This window comes from Camelus ferus, chromosome 10 (genome assembly GCF_009834535.1).
Source record: "Camelus ferus isolate YT-003-E chromosome 10, BCGSAC_Cfer_1.0, whole genome shotgun sequence".
In the NCBI taxonomy this organism is placed as follows: domain Eukaryota; kingdom Metazoa; phylum Chordata; class Mammalia; order Artiodactyla; family Camelidae; genus Camelus; species Camelus ferus.
The window spans coordinates 28,669,221-28,690,386 of record NC_045705.1 but is presented as its reverse complement, the minus strand read 5'-3'; the positions used below and the strand labels follow the sequence as shown (position 1 = coordinate 28,690,386).

Here is a 21,166-nt window from a genome sequence, read left to right as displayed (position 1 = left end):
ACATTTTAAAAATGGAATCATAAGAAATATCCTATTATAAAATATGATTTTTTAGTAGTATAGGGTGACCCAATACCATGAGAGGCCAAGGCCCCCAGCACCAATCTGGGGCTTTGAGAATCTCTCCCACCACCTCCACCCTCACCCCCATCACACACATAAACGCACTCACACTCTCACAGATGCACACTCATGCATAATCACATACACACTCACACATCACCATCATCATCATCCTGGCAACTCCAAGGCAGGAGGAGTTCGTCTGTGCCACACCAGAGAGGAAAATTGAGGCCTCAGGAAAACCAGCTCCAGATGTGCACAGAGCTGACATCTGGGTGGCCCTGTGGCTCGTGACCTGCGGAGACCTGCCAGGGTGGGTCTGGGGAAGGGCGACTGTGTCCTCACCCTGGCCCAGAGCCCAGCCTCCTCTTGCCTACCCTTGGGAGCTCAGGGACATCCCTACAATGTGGGTGGGGGTGTGGTGGGGGTAGTTGAGACCTAGAGCTGTAACAGGCAAGTCTTCAGAGTGGGTAGAGGAGGGTGGGGGGTCAGGACAGGACGAGAAAGATTCCAGAGGCTCCCCACAACAACTCCCTGCTGGCCAGCTGGGGGACGCCTGGGGCTGTCCTCTCCCCATGCCCACCTCCAGCCCTGACAGCCCGGTGGCCTCAGCGCTCCAGGAGGCGGGGACCCTGGGCGAGGAGTCCAGTGTACCGCCGCCAAGCCACTGGGAACCCTGGGATCTCCCCACCGCCCCCACCTGGTTCCATTTTGAACAGTGCATCCTCAGCACCACCAGCCACACCCACCACCATCCCTAGGCCTGGAGGGTCTCAGGCTGGGATGGCCTGGGGAAGAGAGTCTCTGCTGGAGGTAGCTGGGTGGCCAAGGTCATACTTACAAAGAAGAGCAAGTTGAAGAGGAAGAGAAAGTATTTGGTGACTTTGATACAGGCTGACCCCATCCTGCCGGTCGTGGAGCTCCCTGGAGAGAAGACAGAAGGCAGGTAGGTCAGTGCAAGGTGGGACCTGGCCGGGGTCGGGGAAGAGAGGGAACCGATGCTGATGGGCACCCTAGATCTGCTGGCCCCACATCATCCCAGGTCACCCTCCCAACAACCTCATGAGGTAGGCACCAACGTCAGGTCCTGTTTTAGAGACCCTGAGGCCCAGAGATGTTAGATTACTGACCCAAAGTCATACAGTGGGGTGTGGGCTGCACTTAGGGTCTGGGCCAGCCACTCCACTAGGGCAGGGCCTGGAGAGAAATAATGTAGACCCTCAGCCTCCCTGAGGCCAGACAACCCAGGAATGACCATGGCCAGCCCTCAGACCTCGTGAGACCACGGAAGCCAGAGTAGGCAGCTGGGGCCGAGACAGCTGGCCTGGGACAGCTGCATGGGCAGAGCTGGGCTCAGGGGAGGGGGAAGCAGGCACCAGACCCCGTCAGGTTCCCACTGCCCTGTGGAGGTTGGGGGATGGTGGGAGGGAGAAGCAGGCCACAGAGCAGGGGGAGCAGAGGGCCTGAGGCAGGGCTTCACCCTTCTTCCTCTTGCAAGGGTGAAAGGCAGTCCTAAGTCTCATGACCCACCTCTGTCCATACAGAGGTCCCCCACAACAACTTCTCTGGGCAGAAAAACAGTCTCCTAACATCTTGGCCAAGTGGGAGCTCAGCTTCAACTTTCTACACCTCCAGTGACCGGGGGAGAGGGGTTAAGGGGGAGATTTGGGCACAAAGTGAAGCAAAACTGTCCAAAGAAGGAAAAGATTGTCTGGGTAGTAGTGAGCGCCCTGTCACAAGTGGCATGGAAGCAAAGTCTAAATAAAGACTTATGGGGAATTCAAGAGCTACGTGGGGAGATTAGACTGAACGCTTTTCCAGGCTACCAGGGTCCAAAGCCTGGGTCAGAGAAATATGGGGACAGCAGTGACTCAGAGCTAGGGAAGTCCAGCCTCGGCAACTCCACCTGGGGCTCCCCCAGACCCAGAGGGGGAGAACACAAAGGCTCCCCCGTGTCAGGAGAACCGAGATCTGAGATCCCCAACCCAGGCCTGGCCCCAGTAAGGCCTGCTGGGGACGGTCCACATGAAGGAGAGCTATTGTTTCCTCTCTCCCCTCCCAGCCCAGCGCCTGACAACCACAGAACAAAACAGCAGGAGAGGAAAGATTCTCTCACCAAGGGTAGCATGTTTTTCTTTCCTTCCACTGGCCTTGCTTGAGTCTCCCCTGAGTAAGAGGGGCTGCCTCAGGCTCAGTCCCAAGCAGCCTATAGATAAGTCATCACTTCACCAGAAGAACGCCATCACTACGTGTGAGTGGAGCGGCAGGAGCGGTGGTGCTGACCAGCATTCTTGTGAAATTGGAGAAGTGTGGAACCAGTCCTTTGGCAACGGATGCTGGCCTGCACTGTTGCACAGTTCTAGAGAATCCGGGAAGGGAGTTTCTCCACTTTCCGGCTCCCACAACCTCTGCTCTGGCTGGGTCTCCAGGGCCACCTGGCAGCGTTGGGGGTGTTCCAAAGGGACAGTTTTTAGACAAGAGTGGAAAGCTGGCCTCCTCATGAACAGCAACTACTCTGGGTGGCCATTGGCATCTGTCCTTCCCTTTAAACCTCACGACCTGCCCAGAAGGTGAGGGGGTCCTCCTGTCCCAGGGAGCAGGATGGGTTGGGCTCAGAAAGGGGAAGTCACTTGCCCAAGTTACACAGCTCACTAAGCAGTGGTAGCTCCACTGCCCAAGATCCTTCCACTGTGAGTGCTACCTTCTGAGGAGTGGCCATGACTGCGATAAGGGGTCTCTGGGGATGGTGGGGATTCCGTCATCCAAGTAGGTGGTGAGCACCAAGGTCACTGCTCGTTCAAAGGAGCTCTGGTTTGGCTGCTGGGCTGGTATCCCCAATATTCCCCAGACAACCTCTTGTCACTCACACAGATTGTACTAGGAGCTGGGCAAAGCCTTTCAGCATCTTATGAACAAACTCAGGCCCAGAGGGGTGAAGGAGCTTGACCAAAGTCACGGGTACATGGACCAGCAAGGACAGAACCCAGGCTGCCTGGCTCCTTAGGTCACCCTATCCTCTCTGGGAGGCAGCTGGGTGGGTTCAGGTGCTGAAATAGCCCATGACTGGCGGGTAGGTTGGCCAATAGGGGCAGGCCCAAAGACTACCTGGGAATGACCCGACGGAGGAGAAGGGGCTGAGAATCAGAGCTCAGAGTGGGCGGCTCCAGGGCCTGTTGGCCAAGATCCAGGGTCCAATTTCCTTCTGCCTGACAAGTGTAGACATTTCCCTCTCGCAGCGACAGGGAGCAGGAGATGAACACATTCTCCACACTCGGCAGAAGATGGGCAGTTCCCTGGAGGGCAGGGCGTCAGCTAAGGCTGGGGACATGCCTAGGTGGCCCTGTGATGGAAGGGCATCAACTTCAGGAAGCCCACAACCACCATCAAGCCCCAAGGAGACCCCCAAATTGCATTCAGAGGGCCTAGGGTTATACCAGCTCTGCTCGCCCACGCTGAGAGGTCTGATCCTCAGTTTCTTCATCAACACAATAAGAATAAGGGTTGGCATAGGGCAGGAATTGGCCAGCTAGGGCCTGTGGACCAAATCCAACCCACCACCAATATTGTGTACAGCTTGCCAGCTAAGAACAGATTTTACATTTTTTAATAGTTGGGAAAAAAATAAAAAGAAGAATATTTTGTAACACATGAAATTCAAATAAATAAATAAAGTTGAATTGGCACCAGCCATGCCCACGGTTTATGTACTGTCCACCGCGGCTACCACAGGCCATGGCAGAGCAGGGCAGCTGTGACAGAGACCGCTGGCCCACAAAGCCAAAAACATTTACTACCTGGCCCTGGATGGAGAAAGTTTGCCGGTCCCTGGTGCCAGGGACCAGATGGTGTACACACAAGTGTCTGTAAGAAGCAGCAAGATTAGAGCTGTCCTTAGCTTGGGATCTCAAGGGAGAGTGAGCTGAGTGGCAAGAACTGAACAGAAGGAACTGAATAGTCAGGAAGGAAAAGATACAGACAAGGGTTCAGTTCCTAGCTCTGCCAATGCAGGGCCACAGAGAAAAGACTTCGGGGCCTCACTTCCCGACTGAACCCCGTGTTATAAAGAAAAGTGAGGTCGGCGCCTGGCATGGTCAGGCTTGATGAGCTGGAGCTGGGTAAGCCTCTGTACAAGCACTTGCGGAAGAAGCGAGGGGTGAGTGTTTCATTTGCAGATGAAATTAAACGGAGTGTCTCCCAGTGTTATGCTTTCCTGTCTACACTTTCTGTAAACACTAGAAGGTCTGCCCATGCTCTCCTTAGAGGAGGTCTTGACAGCCACAAAACAAGGTTATGAGATGCAAGCACATCTTCTTTGGAAAATTCTGGAATAATCACCCACAGCTGTGTGAGCAGTAGGAAGGAGGTACTGATTTTATGTTACACTTTATAACTGGTAGACTGACCATTTATGTCTAAGCAACTACAATTTAAATTGACCAAATATATAATTTTATGCCAAATCAGTTTGTACAATGAAATTGTTATGCTACTAATATTTTACTAACTCCTGCTCATCCTTCAATACTCACCTCAAACATCTACCTCCCCCAGGGAACCTCCTACTCCAGTCATCCTTGTCACCACAGCGAGTGCCACACCCTCCCCCGCCAACACACATGCTGGTTCGGGGCACTCCTCTGCTTCTTTCCAATCGCACTGGATACAGGAGCAGCTCCCACCACAGGCTCTGGCATCAGACTGCCTGGGTTTGAGTGTTGTTCTATCACCTCTTAGCTGTGTGACCTTGGACAGGAGACTTAACCTCTCTGACCCTCACCTTACTCATTTGTGAGAAGACAAAAATAAAACTTATTTGGCAGATTTGCCCAGAGATTAAATTAAATAATATGGGTTAATGCCTGGCACAAGGTAGGCTTTCAACAAATTAAGGTTACTATTATAACATGTAATGCTGTACAGTAATTTTTCACTCATTTGTCCGTCTCCCTCTGTGGACTGCAATACCTTGAAATGAAAGATTGTGTAGTATTTATGAGATCAAAGTAGACTCCCAACAAATTTTGCCGAATGAAAGACTGGATGGATGGAGGGAGGGAAAATGGAAAGAAGGATGGAGGGATAGATGCATGAATGGATGGATAGGTGAATGGATGGATGGAAGGATGGAGGGAGGGATGGATGAGCAGATGGACATAGGGATAGATGGGCGATGGAAGGATGGATGGAGGGAAGGAGGGATGAATGGACAGATGGATGGATGGATGAGTAGATAAAGGGATGGAGGGATGGATGGAGAGGTGAAGGGGAGGGGGAGGAACTTCCACCTAGAATGCCAGGACTTTCAGATGCTCAGCCATTTGAAGGAAGTCTGAGATCCACTGTCCCTGAGTCAGCGGAGACTCATTTTCAGGCCTCTTCTGTCCTTCCCCAAAGTGTGGGGTATGGAATGTGTAGGGTAAGCACTCAGAAGCAACCAACTGCCAAGACTCCCTCACTTTCCCCAGAGCCCTGGAGCTTAGGAGTAGGACTGGGGAGGAGCTCGTGTCTTCAAGAGAACCCCATCTCTATGACGGGTCCCTGTGAGTTCACACCTGTGGAGTAGGAGGTTTGATTCATCCCTCACCTGAGGATGGGGGAGGAGCCCTCAAGTCTGACCCTAGAACCTGGAAGTCCCCTGATAGCCTTGGGGAAGCAAGCAGTGCAGCGGTGCGGCACCTCTAGACCCAGAATCAGAAGTTCAGGCTTAGCACCTGCTCTACTTAGCACCTAGGACCAGTGACTGCCCCCCTCCCCCGGGCCTGCCTCCTCAAAAGTCGAATGAAAGGCTGAGACCAAGTGCAGTGTTTGCCAGAGTAGTTCTTCCAAATACAAGTCCTAGAACACATGCCATTAAGAACAAGTCTTTACTATCACTGGGTCTGTGGCGCGTCAGTTCTCCCCAAGACTCACTGTACATTAGGCTATTAGTGCTTCCAAGACACCCGCAGTAAACACTGCTGACTTAAAAGCATTTTTCACTCAACAGCCTTAACACCATATGGAATACATCTTAGGAAATGCTAAGCCAAATGCTCCTGAAGGTCCCCTGGGAGCCGGGTCTCTGGGACTCAGAGCTGCAGGATTCAGAGGAGGGAGGAGATGGATGGTCCTTCGACCACCAGCTGGCTCAGACCCAACACCCAAAAGCCACGCTCGGGGCTCTTCCTCATTCTCCTCATCCCACAGCCCAAATGTATCTCCTCCTATCCACCACCTCTCCCAGCCCCATGCCTCACCTCCCACCTGGACCCATGCAACTCCCTGGCTGGTCATGGGTTCCACTCCTGCCTTTCTCAACCCATTATCCACACTGCAGGCAGGGCTTTTTGAAAAATGTAAACTAGATCTTGTCACTCCCCTGCCCGCAACCCTCCAATGGTGATGGAGCCAACATGCTTGCTATAAAATCCAGGCTCTTAGGTGGCTGGCATGGCCCTGCCCATTTTGCCTGGCTTCCCCTGGGTCTTCAGCACCTCCATCTTCCCCATCACACATTCATTCCTAAGGCCACAAAGGCCGCTCTTTCCAGTTGTTCCATATACCAGACCCTTGCCCACCTGAGTGCCTTTGTCCTTGCTGTTCTTCTGCCAGGAGCTTTTCCCCCAAAGCCCCCAGCTGGCTCCTTCCCTCCCCGTAGGCAGGCTGTTATTCCTTCCAGATGCCCTCCCTGAATACCCGATCTACACAGCAGATCTCCACTCCAGCTGTGCACTAGAATCACAACATGCCAATGCGCAGGCCCCTGTCCCTGCCCTGATCAAGTCATCAGACCCTTACAGGGGCAGGGAGGGCTCCCCTGGTGACTCTAGAGAGCAGCAGCTTCAACATCTGGGCCTGTACACGGCCCTGCTCACTGCAGTCATCTTATTGGTCCCCTAGTGCGTCCAGAGCCCAATTAGAATATGGTTCCTCATGGGACGGGCTGTGTCTGTCTCATTCGCCCTGTACACCAGAGCCTAGAACTGTGCCTAGCACATAGTAAGCAGTCACTGTGTATCTACAGGAAGAAGGAAAGGAAAGGGGGAGGGTCTGAGGAGGTCAGGAAATGTTTCTTAGAGGAGACAAGACAAACTGCTTTGATCTTGCAATGGGAGGTTTCTGGTCCTTAGAAATACCATTGTTGGCTTGTGTGGATGGGGTTGCTTCCTCTAAGAGTAGATTTTAATCCCCTTTGGGTCGGAAAAGGCTGATGGAAGCTGTAAGCCCTCTCCCTAGAAAGATGTACGCAGATGGGCAGGCACATGTTTTCATTCGGTTTCAGGGGGTCACTAACCCTGGAAAGCCAGGAGGTCCTTACTTTCCCCATCTCCCGATTGCTTTAGAGCAGTGGCCCCCAGTCTTGGCAGTACGTTGGAATTAGACCAGGAGCTCGAAAGCTTGTAGGAAGGACCACATCTGTTGGCCTCATCAGCCATACTGAAGGAACGCCCTTGCTGGTGCCTGCCCTGAGATTCTGATTTAATTGGTTTGGGGTGCAGCCTCAGCATCAGGGTTTTTTTTAAGTTTTCCAGGGACTTCTTCTTTTTAAAAATAATTTGAAAGCTTTATTTCTCCCCACAATTAGCAAATGGATTTCATATTAGTTCAACCAGAAGTTTTCTTCCTATAGTTGCTATAAGCTTTCCAGGGAATTCTAATGAGTTGAGACCCCAGCAGGGCCTGGTCCCTCAGGTCTGAGTGGGATGCAGGCAGGTCTGGGGCCCCTGGTACAGCAGGTCCTGGCTGGGGAGTATCTCATATGAACCTCCCTGTACCTCTGCTCCACCCTCCACTTCCTGGAGGCACATTCCTGGGGTCATTGACCCTAGAGCAATATCCGCCATGCAGAAGAAGACTTTTGAGATCCTTGCATTTCTCAGAGGGGTCAGAGAGAGCACGAGCCCACAGATGATGCAGCAAGATCGGGGCTGAGCACACAGTGGAGGACTTGGAGATTCCTGGTCCAGAGCTCTTCTCTTTCCATCTGCTGCTCTGCCCCAGCTCACCAGGCCTTCTGCATAGAGATTTAAGGGGAACTGGACTCAGAGGCACACAGCAGCCCTTGGTTCCCACCTATCAGCCACATAACCTGGGGAAATGCTGCAGAGCTGCCTCCCACCTACCCCACACGGGTGTGAAGGTGACTGTAATCCACTCTGGCTCCCACTCTCCCTGCCCGAAGATGCCTCATCTGCTACATCTTATCAGCTGTGTATGGCCTTGGGCAATTACCTCAGCCCTGTGCCCCAGCTTTCCCACCTGCAAAATGGACTTAATAATGGGTTATGGTGAGGCTGACATGAGTCAGTATTTATAAAGTGCCTGGCACCTAGTAAGTGTCAAATAAAAGTCACCAATTACGATAATGATGATTATCATCCAGAGGTTGTTGATTTCCTGACCAACAGTCCGAAGCCCTGTAGGGCACTTGCCTCTAGATATGTGCCTGGTCTGGAGGCCTCTGCTGCTCTCAGGCAAGGGGGACGGGGTGAAGCAGGGCGGGGCTGGGCCACCTAAGGAAGAAGGGCCTCTGCCCTCCACAGGGGCAGGGCCTCTGTCTCCAAGCCTCTCGGCTGTGCCTCAGGGGCCTGCCTGAGGCCTGGCCGTCCAGCCAGTTTGGTGAGTTGGACAACTAATCCCGTGGGAGCTCAGTCAGTCTGCTTGGACAGAAAATAGAATGAGAGCCTGGCCGGGCTGTTGTGCTCTGCAAGGCCGCCCGTCAGGAGGCGCTCCACCTGGCGTGGCCACCCGGCTCTGGACTTTGTCCTGACTGCCCATGAAGAGAGGCTGGTCACAGACGGTTGTGTTTGTTTTCACGTGTGACAGGTGATGTGCTTCCTGAAACCCGTACTGACTCCAGGGGCTGGCTTTTTGACCTCCCTACTATCTTATTTTTCCATCTCTGGTCTTACCTTTCCTCTTGTTAAAACAGAAAAATAAAAATAAAAAGCTGTTACCCTGGGCAACCGGAAGAAATCTGGAGGCTACAAAACATGATTAGAATCTCACATTTCCTTTAAGACTTAGATTTGAATCCCAGCTCTGCAGTGTGACCTTGAGCAAGGGAGTTACTAAACCTCTCAGCCCAGAGTCTCATCTGTACCGCAGGGATACTGGCAGGATGCTCTGTCTCACAGGGTTGTTGGAGGGCTGTGATAAGGCATGTAAAGATTTTGGGGGCACTGTAAGTTTCTTACAACATAAGTGAGCAAACCCCACCACCAGCACCATCATGGGCTGGAAGAAACATGTTAGGATCAGACCTTCTCAGGAATCCCAGGATTTTAGCACACAAGGCCTCCTATTTGTCTTACAGAAGCTGAACTGGAGGAGCCATAAACAGCTCCTGTCACAAGATCCCATGAGCAGTGCAGTGACAAAACTTTTTGGTTTGTATCATGCCATCCCCACTGTCTCTCATTTAATCTCTATAACAATGCTGCCTCCGCCACCGAGATATTATTATCCCCATTTAACAGATGAAGAAACTGAGACTCAGGTTCAGTGACTTGCCTAAGGCCATGTCAGGTCTGACTTGAGCCCAGAGCTCCTTTTGCTTCACCTGCTGCCAAGTCAATGAGGTAGATGGTAGAGCCCAGCCACCCTACCCTTCCGCACCTCTGCATGCCTGCCTGACTCCCTATCCTGCCCTAGCTCTGAGAACTGACTCTTGGCTTCCTGTCAGGAAGGAAAAGATCAGCCCTACCAATCCTGGCCAGGGTGTTCCTTCAGTATGGCTGATGAGGCCAACAGATGTGGTCCTTCCTACAAGGCTTTGCTCTGAAACCCAAGCAGTGAGACGAGAGGGCCTTCAGCATAAAGAAGGGGCCACTCTGATGGAGGGTGCTGCATGGAAAAGAGCAGACACTACAAACCTTCCAGCCTCCCCACCTGGCCCAGTGCAGCCAAAGACTCAAGTTGAGGCTGAGCCATAGCCTTGGACCTCTCCCTCTCCATGGCTTCTTTTCCTGATTGTTTTTTGCAGGCTGCTTGGGCCCCATGCAAGCCCTACTCTCTCCCCACACTAGGTTCTAAGCCTCATGCATTCAGATTCACATTACTAGAAAGGCTTTTGACATCACCGACTTCAGTTCCCATTTCTCAGATGAAGAGACTGAGACCCAGAAAGGACCATGAATCCCTACCCTTCTGGGAAGTATGTGTGTGTCCAGTGTACACAGAGCAGGGAGGGAATTGGTTAGAGCCATCAGTGCTTCCCAACATGTTTCACATCATGATACATGTAGAGAAGTACACATATTTGTCCAGCAGTCTGGGGTGGACAGACAGGACTGTGCCTGGTCTGAGGTGACCCACCTAGGGCTCTGTTCCCAAGGACTAAGGTGATAACCAATCAACTCAACACATCTGTAACTCATTTGCGGACATCAGTTGGGAAGCCCTGAATTAGAGGGATATTTAGGACTATATGAGAGGCTGCCCAGGAGCCCCAGAGTCTAGGGACCCTAACAATAGGACCCAGATTCCCAGGTGGGCTCTAAGGAGTCAGTTACCTTCTGAGGACCCCTCCCCAGCCCCATGGTGAGAGGAAAAATAATGAACCAGGTCATAATGTGGACTTTGAATTGAGAGAGACCTCAATTCCAATCCCATTTCACAGAACTGTGTGATCTCTGGCAAGCTGCCTACCCCCCTGAGCCTCAGTGTCCTTATCTGTGAAATGGGGATATCAAGCCTTGTCCAGGAAGGTGGCAGAATCAGCTTGTCAAAACTTAGGGAGCAAGCATGACAGGCAGGAGTCTCTGGGAGGAGGTCTTGTTAGGAAAAGAGTTCCCTCCTTACATGGCAAGAGGGTATGCATAGATTGTCCCTTGAGATGTGGGACACAAACTGCCCCAGGAAGGTTACTGTCACCCACGAACTTAAAACATGTCAGGCAGAGGGAGGCCTGATGAAATGAATGTTTATAAAAGCGTCCCCATATGAGCGATGTTTCGCTAATCTTATCTCATTTAATCTCTACCACCCTGCCAGGTGGAGAACGTGGCTCCATCATCCTCCTTTTATAAGGAGGGTTTCTGGGGCTCAGGAAGGGGGTGGTCACACAGAGGACAGTGGTCCAGCTGTACTCTGTGCTCCAGACCACAAAGCATTCTCACGTGGGGTCATGAAAGCCCAGCATCAAAGCGCATGGAATTGGAGCAACCAGGAGCAGGGCCAGGTGTCTGCAGACACAACGAACACATGGGCACTTCGGAACTCTTACCCTACACCAGCCAGCTGTGACAGTGGTGGATGCAGAGGGCCAGGCTGAAGGGGACGTGAGTGAACCCAGGCCTAACCCTCAGAGGCAACCTCAAAGGGGGCAGCACGCTTCTCCCCAGAATGGCTCATGGGTCAGAAGGCCTGAAGGGCTGCCTTCCCAGGGGCTCCCAGTGGCCATCTCTGTTTCATTTCCATCCTGAGCCCATGCAGTTCATTAAACCCCCACTCTGATGGGCCCCGAGCTAGACACAGAAAATGAGGGGAATGAAACCCATCCCCGCCCTCAGGAAGTCCTCAGTCTGAAGGAGAACAGACATATATAAAAATGAGCGGTTACACACCAGGGTCATCACAAAGCCGCACAGTGATCCCACCCAGCCTCCTGCGCTCCCTCTGCGGGACAGGATGGGCTCTTTAGAACGTAGCCTCCAGTATTCAATAATAACAGAAGCTAACATTTTTGCAGTTACTATCTGCCAGACTTTGTGCTAAGTGCTTCACACGGCTCAGTTTATCCTTGCAATGACTTTATGAGGTAAGCACTGTTTTTAACCCCATTTTACAGTTGAAGAAACTGAGACTCAGGGTGGTGGAGGGACTTGCCCAAGGTTACACAGATCATAGACCTGGGAATTGAACCCCAACAGCCTGACCCGGAGCCTCTGTGTGTTACTGTCATGCTGCACTGCCTGCAGGACCGAAGTTACAAATAATAGGTAACTAAATAAACTCGCCAAGGCCCAACTGACATTAATTGGGTTTCACAGCCCAGCCTCCAAACCCAACCAATTGAAGACACTCTGGAGAGTCACTAGGCACCAGGGATCAGCTCACACACCCATCTCAGGGCCTGGCCACCTAGGGGCAGGCATCTAACAAAGGGTTAACCTCTCGGTCAGGGCTGTGGTTCCTAAGGGATGAAGGCTGGGTGCTGAGTGTGGGGAGGCTGGGCACTGGGTGTGGGCCCTTGGCAGGGCGATTAGGGAGAAGTAGGGGGACTCTAATCAGGGACCTCACATGGCAGCAGTCATAGCACACCCTCCTCAGGCACTGGGCCCAGGAAGGAAGACGTGGAGCAGACGAGATGCCACCTCCTCCAAGCAGCCTTCCCAGAGCATTCTCCTGCACAGATGCTCACAGAGCACCAGCTGGCAGCCCTAAATATTTCCGGATGAGTAGTTACGGTGGGTGTGGGACTCATGTGGGTTCAAACCCTGGCTCTGACCACCCCTCACTGCCACTTAGCTTTTCTGAGCCTCAGTTACCTCATTTGTAAAATGTGCTAATCCTTCCTACATCCAGGCTGTAGCACTCAGCACCTTCTCAGGCCTAAGAGCTATTTTGGCTTTAAGGATATTTGACGGAAGAGAGACAGAGACAGAAAGGGAGGCGAGTGAGACACAGTAAAGGCCACGTGCTGCACGCACAGGTACCGGGATGCCCTCTCTCATGGGTCCTGGGGGAAAACACAGAGGAGATGGGGGAAGGGAAGAGGGCAGGGGCAGGTCTCTAACGCCAGGAATTTGGAGGTGGAGGGTTGGGGTGGAAGGGGGTCTTCCACCTGAGACCCTGCTAGAGGCCACTCAGCCCAGGGGTAGAAAAGAGCAGGGCAGGGCCTCTAGGGCTCCCCCTCCCCGCCATCCTTCAGTCCCTCCTCCTTACCTGTCCCTTCCCTTCTGTATATGTCCCTCTCTCTGTCAGAGGACTCCTCTGAGCCTTCCCCTCTGCCGGTCTCCCCCTGTTTCTGAGACCAGCACTCAAGTCTCTCCCTCTCCCCACGTCCCGAGGGCCTCTAAGCATCCAGAGTGTCCAAGGCACTCAACCTGGACAAGGCCCTGGGCACATTGTTCCAGGAGGAGCAGTCCAGGGGGACCCGTTTCTATAGTCAACTGCAGGGATCCAGGCCCTCCGAGGCTGTGAAGAAGGGCTGTACCTCCCACAGGGCAGGCAGAGCCCAAGCCCCCAGTTCTCAGAAAAGGGGGGAGGTGGCCATTTAAGCCTGGCCTGGCAACCCAGACACCTGGAAGCTGGGGCAGGAAATTGGGCAACAGGAGCTCAGCACAGCCTGTCTGGGCTCCCGGTTCAGGGCTCCCGGGCCTCTTGGGTCCTCTGGGCTGGCTGAGGAGTGGGGCCTGGGTAGACTGGACTCAGCCAGGGTGGTCTCGGGCATCAGCACCTGCTAGACCCTCCAGAGATGCTCTGGCTTCAGAAGTGCTTGGAGGGTGGGCAGAGGGAGACTGGTGGGGGAGGGAGTATTGGTCGGGAGGGAGGTGAAAAGAGAGGCAGGGAAGAGCAGGGAGGGGAGAGAGAGAGGCAGAGGCAGAGATAGGGAAAGACAGAGAATGGCAAGGAGAGAAGGACAGATCACAGGTGGTGGGAACCCCCCCTGCAGCCAGGGCTCCAATCCACAGAGCCTCTCTGGTCTCCATGGGAAGCCCCCAGGGAAGCCTAAGGCAAAACCCAACCAGGAGCGCAGGCCTGGCTGGCCCAGGCAGGACCTCACCCTGGGTTCCAGCCCAGCTCTGCCTCCCAGATTACTGCACATGCCCACCCTCACCCTCTCCTGTAGCCAAGAGCCTTGCCTCTCCTTATGGCCTCCTGGATGGACCAGCTGCCCTCTAGGTCTTACACACACTGCCCTCCCCCAACCAGCCATCAACCATGGCCCATCCCCTCCCCAGCCCATTCTTCTCAGCCGTGGCCTCCCTCAGATTCTGGGAGTGCCAGGTGGTGCCTAGACAGAACCCCCCCAACACACACACATATCTCGTGGGGATTCCTGAGCAGGCTGGGTCTTTATCACCAGAAAGGGTGCTGAAGCCATTCACAGGCCCCAAGGGAGCTGAGGAGGGAGAGGGACTTGACCACAGCCAACATCACCTAAGCCAGAATGAGCACCCAGGTCCCAGATGGCCCCATGGAATCCCCCCAGCTACAGCCCTCAGGGCCCTGGGGAGGAAAGGCAAAAGCCCAGCCAGTTCCACACTATCTCACTCCTCCTCTGCAAACTTCAGCTTCCTTGTCTCTGCAGTGGGGATGCTCCCTCTGCCAGCCCCTAAAGTGGGATCCTGCCACCCCAATCCTGGAGACAGAGGACTCCGCCGCCTCACCTCTCAACCTACGTCCCGCCCCCAATTCCAGGAGCACACCTGTCAAATTTTAGCCAAGAATTTGAGCACCCACTGAGAGTTAGGGTAACGGGGATGAATAGAGAGGTTATGAGTCCCCACTGCGGACCTTGAAAAGTCTTTTTCACTCTGGGATAACAACAGTCCATTCCTACCTACAGGGAAGTGTGAGCTTTGAGGACTGAAAATGCTCTAGCACAATAAAGGGAAATATGGTGATTATTATCATCGTGAGAAGGTTCCGGGCCACATGGAGTTGGGAGGAGCGGGGTGTACAGACAGACAGAAAGGGAAAGGAAAAGTGCTTGGGGCTACTGGAAGGGGTCTGTGCCCCCAGTGAGCCTCAGGGGCCAGGCCTGGGGTTCCAGTTCTCAGCACAGGGACCTCTGGTAACACCACCTCGATCTCTATCAGGCAGGACTTCGGGCCTGGGCTGGCTCCCCCGGCTGCACAGGAAGAAAGGAGCCCAGAGAGATGGTGACACAGCACACCAGGCCCAGAGGCAAAAGCACACCAGCCTGCTGAGCCTCCCAATGTCGGAGGGAAAGGGGACTGTTTGCGTTGCAGTAGGAAAGCAGGTATGTAAATGGACTGAGTGTGACTGGACTCAACAGGACAGGGCCCTCAGCATTTCGCCTAGATCCCTACCCTCTACTCCTTCAGCTCTCCCAGGAAGCTCCGTGTGATCCTGAGCACGTGGGCCATATGCGTACGCCCCTTCCACAGATCGTGAAACTGAGGCTCAGGGAGATACCGAGCCAGGGTCACAAAGTGGAACTGGCAGAGGCTGTCTGGAGCTGATTCTGTCCCTCTGCCAAATCATCCTCCTGTTATCTGCCCAGAACACCCCCTCGCTAGAGCAGATAGAGTTCAGGCCTTAGACCGAGGCTTAAGCAGACACCCATCCCTGCTTGAGGGGTTGGGTGGGTGGAGGGGGAATGAAATCCAAGCTGATTGCAGGCAAGGGGAGGAATGGGCACTTCCTGAGTGCCTCGAACCCACCAGCCATCAGCGGTAGGTGTTTTGCACGCTGCTCCTCACACAAGCTTCACGGTGGTTAGTGAGGAAAGTAGCTTTATTTTTAGAAAGAAGCCAGCGGCCACAGAAGAGAAGTAACCCTCTCAGGGTGGGAAAGTATGAGAGTCACAGGTCTGAGGCTGACCTTTAGGGTCTCAGCTGTCCCCAGCCCACACAGACCCAGCATCCTGAGCCCTGCCGGCCTGGCAGACCCCCAGGGGCTTGGGCCCACAGCAGCCCCCGTCCCTGCTCTCCTTGGTGAGTTAACTAACCATGTCAGCCAGTTCACCTGCTGGACAGAACCCGAGACAGCTGAGTTGGCTTGGCCACAGCACCAAGGCTTCCACGAGGGAAGAAAGTGGCTGGAGCTGGGTCTGGAAGGATGAGAAAGACTCAGATCAGGAGACAAGGGAGGAGGTGAGGGTACAGGCAGAACAACAGGGCAGGGGCACCGAGGCCTGACAGTCTGGAAAATTCTGTACCATGCATTTGGAAGGCAGGCACAGTCCTCAGGGGAACCAGGGGCTGAGATGGAGGGTGACCTGGGCCAGATCCCACCTCCCCCCACCACCAGGAACTTCAAATGCCCTGGCCTGGGAAGGAGCCAGTAATAGGGACAGACAGGACTACCCTATCTTCCCTCCCCAGAGGGAGGATTTCTGGCTAGCCTTTCCTGGATTCCTGGGCACCTGGCACCCAAAAGCCACTAGTCCAACTAAGAGTCCCAATTCTGAGCTGAGAAGAAAGAGGAGCCCAGAGTTCTCCCTCCTTACTTAGGATGCAGCTTTTGGTGATGAACCAGGCTCAGGATGGCGAGTGAAGACAACACAGGTTCAAGTCCTGCCTCTAGCCCCTCCTTAGCTGTAGGATGCTGAGCATGTCACTCACAGCCTCTGTCATCTGTGAAGTGGGCTCAGCAATAATACCTTCCTTGTCTGTTTCACAAGGAGGCTTGCAGGACTAAGGTTGAGAGAAAATGTCCACTGCTAAAAGCTATAAAGCATAAGATATCATTATGAGAAATGAGGGCTTGGGGGACCTGTGTGAGTCAGGATCACACAGCCAGGTGGCAGCCAAGCATGATCTGAACTGAGTCTCCTGTTGGCTAGGCCAGGGCCTTCCTCCCACTGCAAGACCCTGAATCCCAGGGGAGCCACGCCCCTTGGGCTGGCCCTCTTTGCGTGAGTGGTGGATGGAGCACAGGTTGTCTTCCCCACATCCCAGCTCCTTTGGTCCAGGATCCATTGCGACTCCAGACCCAGGGGTGCCCGGACATGGAGTTTGGGATTAAAAGCCCAGCTTTGCCCTCCTTCAGCTGTGACCTTGGGCAAGTTATTTCAGCTCTGGGAGCCTCCGCTTCCTTATCTGTAAGTGGGGGCTGATGATAACCTCTCCTGGCGAAGGCACTGGGAAGAGGATGACTTGACATCATGGTTGCACAGTGCCCGGGGCTGGGCCTGGCACACATCAGATGCTCGACAGGTGAGGGTTCTCTTCTCTCCCTCTGCTTTGTCTGCCAGATAGCATGCAGGCTTAACTGGGGAAAGTTTCCAGCCTCCCGGAAAACTGGCCCAGAACAATGACCGGGGACATAAACTTGCTGGAGAACACTAGATCCTGGAAGATCAGGTTACTGAATGGTTAATGGAAGTAAAAAGTAGAGCAAGACCCTGGCTCAGAGACAGTGTAGGGGAACCTGCCATCCCAGCCCCCTCACATGGAGTCCCCTGGGCAGGCACAGTGTTCAGGGAACCTCTGCTCCTGCACCACACCTGCATGGGGGAATCCCAGGGAGCGTGCATGTGTGTGAGGGGATTCAGGAGGAGCAGGGAGAGGTGACAAGGCCAGGAGTCTTGTATTAGTGCTCCTCCCAGCTTTTAGGTCATCCTTGGACATATCAGATCACCTGCCAGAGCCTCAGTCTTCATTTCTGTAAAATGGGGGTGGTGGTAATTGTCTTATTCTTTTGCACTTAACTATCTAACAGCACATACTAGAGAAAGGGTGATGAGGTGGGTGTGGGGAAAGGTGAGTTCAGACCTCACATGAGCCTTTATTAAATAAGGCAAGGCTCCTACTGTGAGCATTCCTAGGAGCTGAAATTCACCACACAGCCTGTCCTGCCCCAATCCACTCCTGCACTGGTTCTCAAAGTGGGGTCCCAGACCAAGAGCAGCAGCATCTCCTGGAGACATGTTAGCAACACACATTCCTGGGCTGCACCCCAGACCAATGGAAACAGAAACTCTTGGGGGTATAAGCTGTGTTTTAACAAATGCTCAGGAGACTCTGATGCATGTCAGAGTTAGAACCATTGCACCACCCCATGAGCCCCCCTCCGACTCCAGAGAAACTTCTTCCCACAGATTCACCTTCCCACTCCCTGGCTCCCAGAAGGCTGCTGGGGAGGAAGGAGCCACCATGGAGAGAGGTCATTAAATAGTAAAGATCCCATGATTAGTTAATGACACTACAGGCTCCCGGAGAGGAGGAGGGTCAAAAGTCAGACTGAAGTTGAAGAGTAAAATCTCCTCCATATCTGTCTGTCTTTCTCTTTCTGTCTGACTCTTAACACACACACACACACACACACACACACACAGAGGCCCCAAGGTTTTGCCCTCTTCCTTCTGTGAGTTTGCTAACTAACACTGAGAGACAGCGCCTCTCCCCCCAGGGGGTGGAGCTGAATGTGGGGGTACATTCTGGTGGGTATCTGGGAAAGGGCTTCTCCAGGAGAATTTGGCCCCCAGACCTGGAGTTTAAGAACCATCTGACTGGGAAGCCACTTCTAAGAATTTAGTCTGTGGCGATCATTAAAGTGGAGCACAAAACAGACGTATGGACAAGGTGGTCACTATAGCAATGTGGGCACTAATGAAAAATGCAAAACAGCCTCAGTGTGCAACAGCAGGGGAACGTTTAAGTGGGTCATGGCAGATCTGTGTGGTGCGGTACTATGGAGCCGGGAAACCCGTCGTGGAAGAATATTGAATAACATGGAAAAACCCTCCGTCCACGCTGTTAACCTAAAAGTGGCAGCACAGGAAGTGGTTCATATGGTATGATCCCAATCGTGTTTGTGTGTGTGTGTGTGTGTGTGTGTGTGTGTGTGTGTATACACCAGACTGTTCACAGTACTTATCTCTGAGCAGTTATTTCCTCCTTTGCATCTGTTCTTCACCCTCCAACTTTTTCCATGAGACTATTTCTTTAATAATTAGGAGTTTTTTTCTTTTTTTTAAAGGGCCCATTGGTTCAGATGGAGAGGAAAGCTTTTAAAAAGTTGACAGAATGCCTCTTCCCTACATCAGAATCACTGGCCTGGGGGCGGCAGGGGGTACCACAAGGGAGCCTTGGTCCCCCCAGGTGGTGTTCACACTCTGCATGGTCGCCATGTGGTCCCCATGAGCATGATCAGGACCAACAAGTAGGAGTGAGGGTGGGTTTACTCAAATCCTATGCCGCATTCTTTGAGTCACATCTGCCCAGAGATGAAAGGCAGTGAGCTCTCCAAGCCTTGAGGTGTGCAAGCAAAGGCTGAATGTTGTTCATGGGATCAGACTAGGTAGGCAGGTGGATTCAATGAACTATAATGCTGCTCACAAGACCATGATCTTGTGAATCTAGTCACAGGCTCCCAACTTTGTCCTCAACTCTAAGCCAAATGCACCCAGGTCGAGGCTGGGCTCAGACAGTATGATCAAGGAATAAGTCCATAGAGGCCTCAGGCTTTCCTGACCCCTAGATCTGTAAACGGCCCTGAAAAGCTCTTTCACTCCAGATCAGGGACTTCCATCTTTGGGGAAGAGGATGCTGTCACTTCCCCAAAGGGATGGCAGGAGCAGCCTTCATTCATCACTATCACCTTTATCATCCTCTGGCTTATATGGGGGGTTCATTCAGTGCTGGGCCCACTATTGAAGCATTTTACCCACAATCATTATCTCATTTAATCTTCACCAAAAGCAGGGAGAGAGGTGCCATTATCATTCTCCATTTCATGGATAAGGAAACCAGGGCTCCAAGAGGCTGAGAAACTTGTCCAAAGATGAGTAGATAGTGGGAGAAAGAGCTGGCCCCTACTGAGGTCTGGGCAACATCAAGGCCTGAGGACTTGGAAGAAGTCTAAGCTAAGCACGACCCCAGTGGTCCCCTACGCAGCCTGCCCAGCATGGATTTCTGATATGCACACGAGAAGCATGGCACCACGCTATACAGTCCTGGTAAAAGGGGAGCCGCCAGACGCTGCCAGAGAGGGTGTGGGGTGGAGAGAAAGGAGACTGGAGGGGCATTGGAGAACTTCTAAAAGACACAGCCTCTGGCCCCAGTTATTCCTCTGCTGTGAGTTCACAGAGGCCAGGGGTCAGGGAGGTGGCTTGTCTATGTGACCAACAGTGACCCAGTGCCTTGCCACCCACTCACTTGCAGCGGGACCTCAGACAATCAATCCTCCCCCGCCCCCACTGAGTTTCTATTTTTCTCTCTGCCTGAGGATTTCTCATCATGTCCCACTGCAAACAACATTCTAACATTCCATCTCCTAAGATGGTGAATGGAAGCGTGATTTTTCCAACTTTAGTAGTAGAATTACTCATCATTATCATTATTGTTAGCAACATCAAATTAACATTTACTGAGTGCCTGAGTACCAGGCATCACTGGAAGTGCCTGAGTACCAGGCATCATTGAGAGTGCCCAGTAGGTATGTGGGGGAACACACATTCCTCTCTCCACCTGTTTCCCTCACGAGGGACCTCAACGGGAAAAATACCTCAGGCCTCCCTCTGCTCCCTTCTTCAGTTCACACCAGGACCCCAGCAGTGGCTCATCTGATTGGTTCATCTGGGAGACGTACTCGGCATGCTCAGCGGGGCCCCGCCTCTCACTGAGCGAGGCTGCCTGCAGGGAGCAGTCTGTCTGGGCTGCTCCCCTGCTTACTACCAGCTCCTGCAGGGAGGCTGGCTCCTGTTCAGCAACGCCTGTGACCGGACGGGTAACTCTGCCAGTTCCAGGGCAGACGGTTAGCAAGTCCTCTGGGCAATGGATCTAAAGCCACATCCTCTGGGCTTCCTTTGGCGCTCCAACTTTGTCAACAGTTCTTTTCACTTGGTTCCAAATTTAGGAGAAGAGGACTTCCCTCTAAAACTTCCACAAGTGTGAGGCTCCTTTAACCCTCACAGCACCCCCTCAGAGTTAGGTATTATTATTACCCCTAGTTTACACGTGAGGAAAGTAAGCCCTTTGGTGTCAAGGATTGTTGAAAAGCTTTCCAAACACCAGGCAGCACTCAGGGTGGGTCCACCATGATGGAAGCTGTATTCATATCTGACTCTAGTCTCCCTGCATAGACACTCCCTCAGTCTTTTGAGGCTCGACAAATTGATACTCACTTCAAATCAACACCCCATCCCCTTTTGAAATAAATATGATTATTAGCAACAATAAAAACCTCGATATGATCCCAAGTTCATATAATACATTTTTGTTTAAATATGTATAGTAAGCTTTTTGATAGCTTTATTGTATAAGTGTATAAAAATAACAGGGGCTCACTGCAGAAGATTCAGAAAACAGGGAAAATAAAATAATAATAATAGTAGTAGTAGTAGTAGTAATAATAATAATAATAATAATAATAATAATAATAATAATAATAATAAAGGTCTGTAATCTGATCTAGCTAATCCCATTATTAGGTGTATATTTAAGTGTATTCATCTACTTCTTAGCCTTGTTGAGTGCAGTTGCTG

At 52.6% G+C, this 21,166-nt stretch overlaps 1 protein-coding gene across 2 annotated transcripts in view; it reads right to left on the bottom strand.

Annotated features, from left to right (window-relative positions):
* The window catches only part of CD82 (CD82 molecule), a 50,458-nt gene that overhangs the window by 23,010 nt on the left and 6,282 nt on the right, over nt 1-21,166 (bottom strand). For both annotated transcript variants that reach the window (XM_032488512.1, XM_032488511.1), the window contains one exon: nt 905-987. In XM_032488512.1, coding sequence (XP_032344403.1) covers nt 905-967 — 63 coding nt within the window. In that variant the 5' untranslated portion in view covers nt 968-987. The remainder of the gene's footprint in view (nt 1-904; nt 988-21,166) is intronic.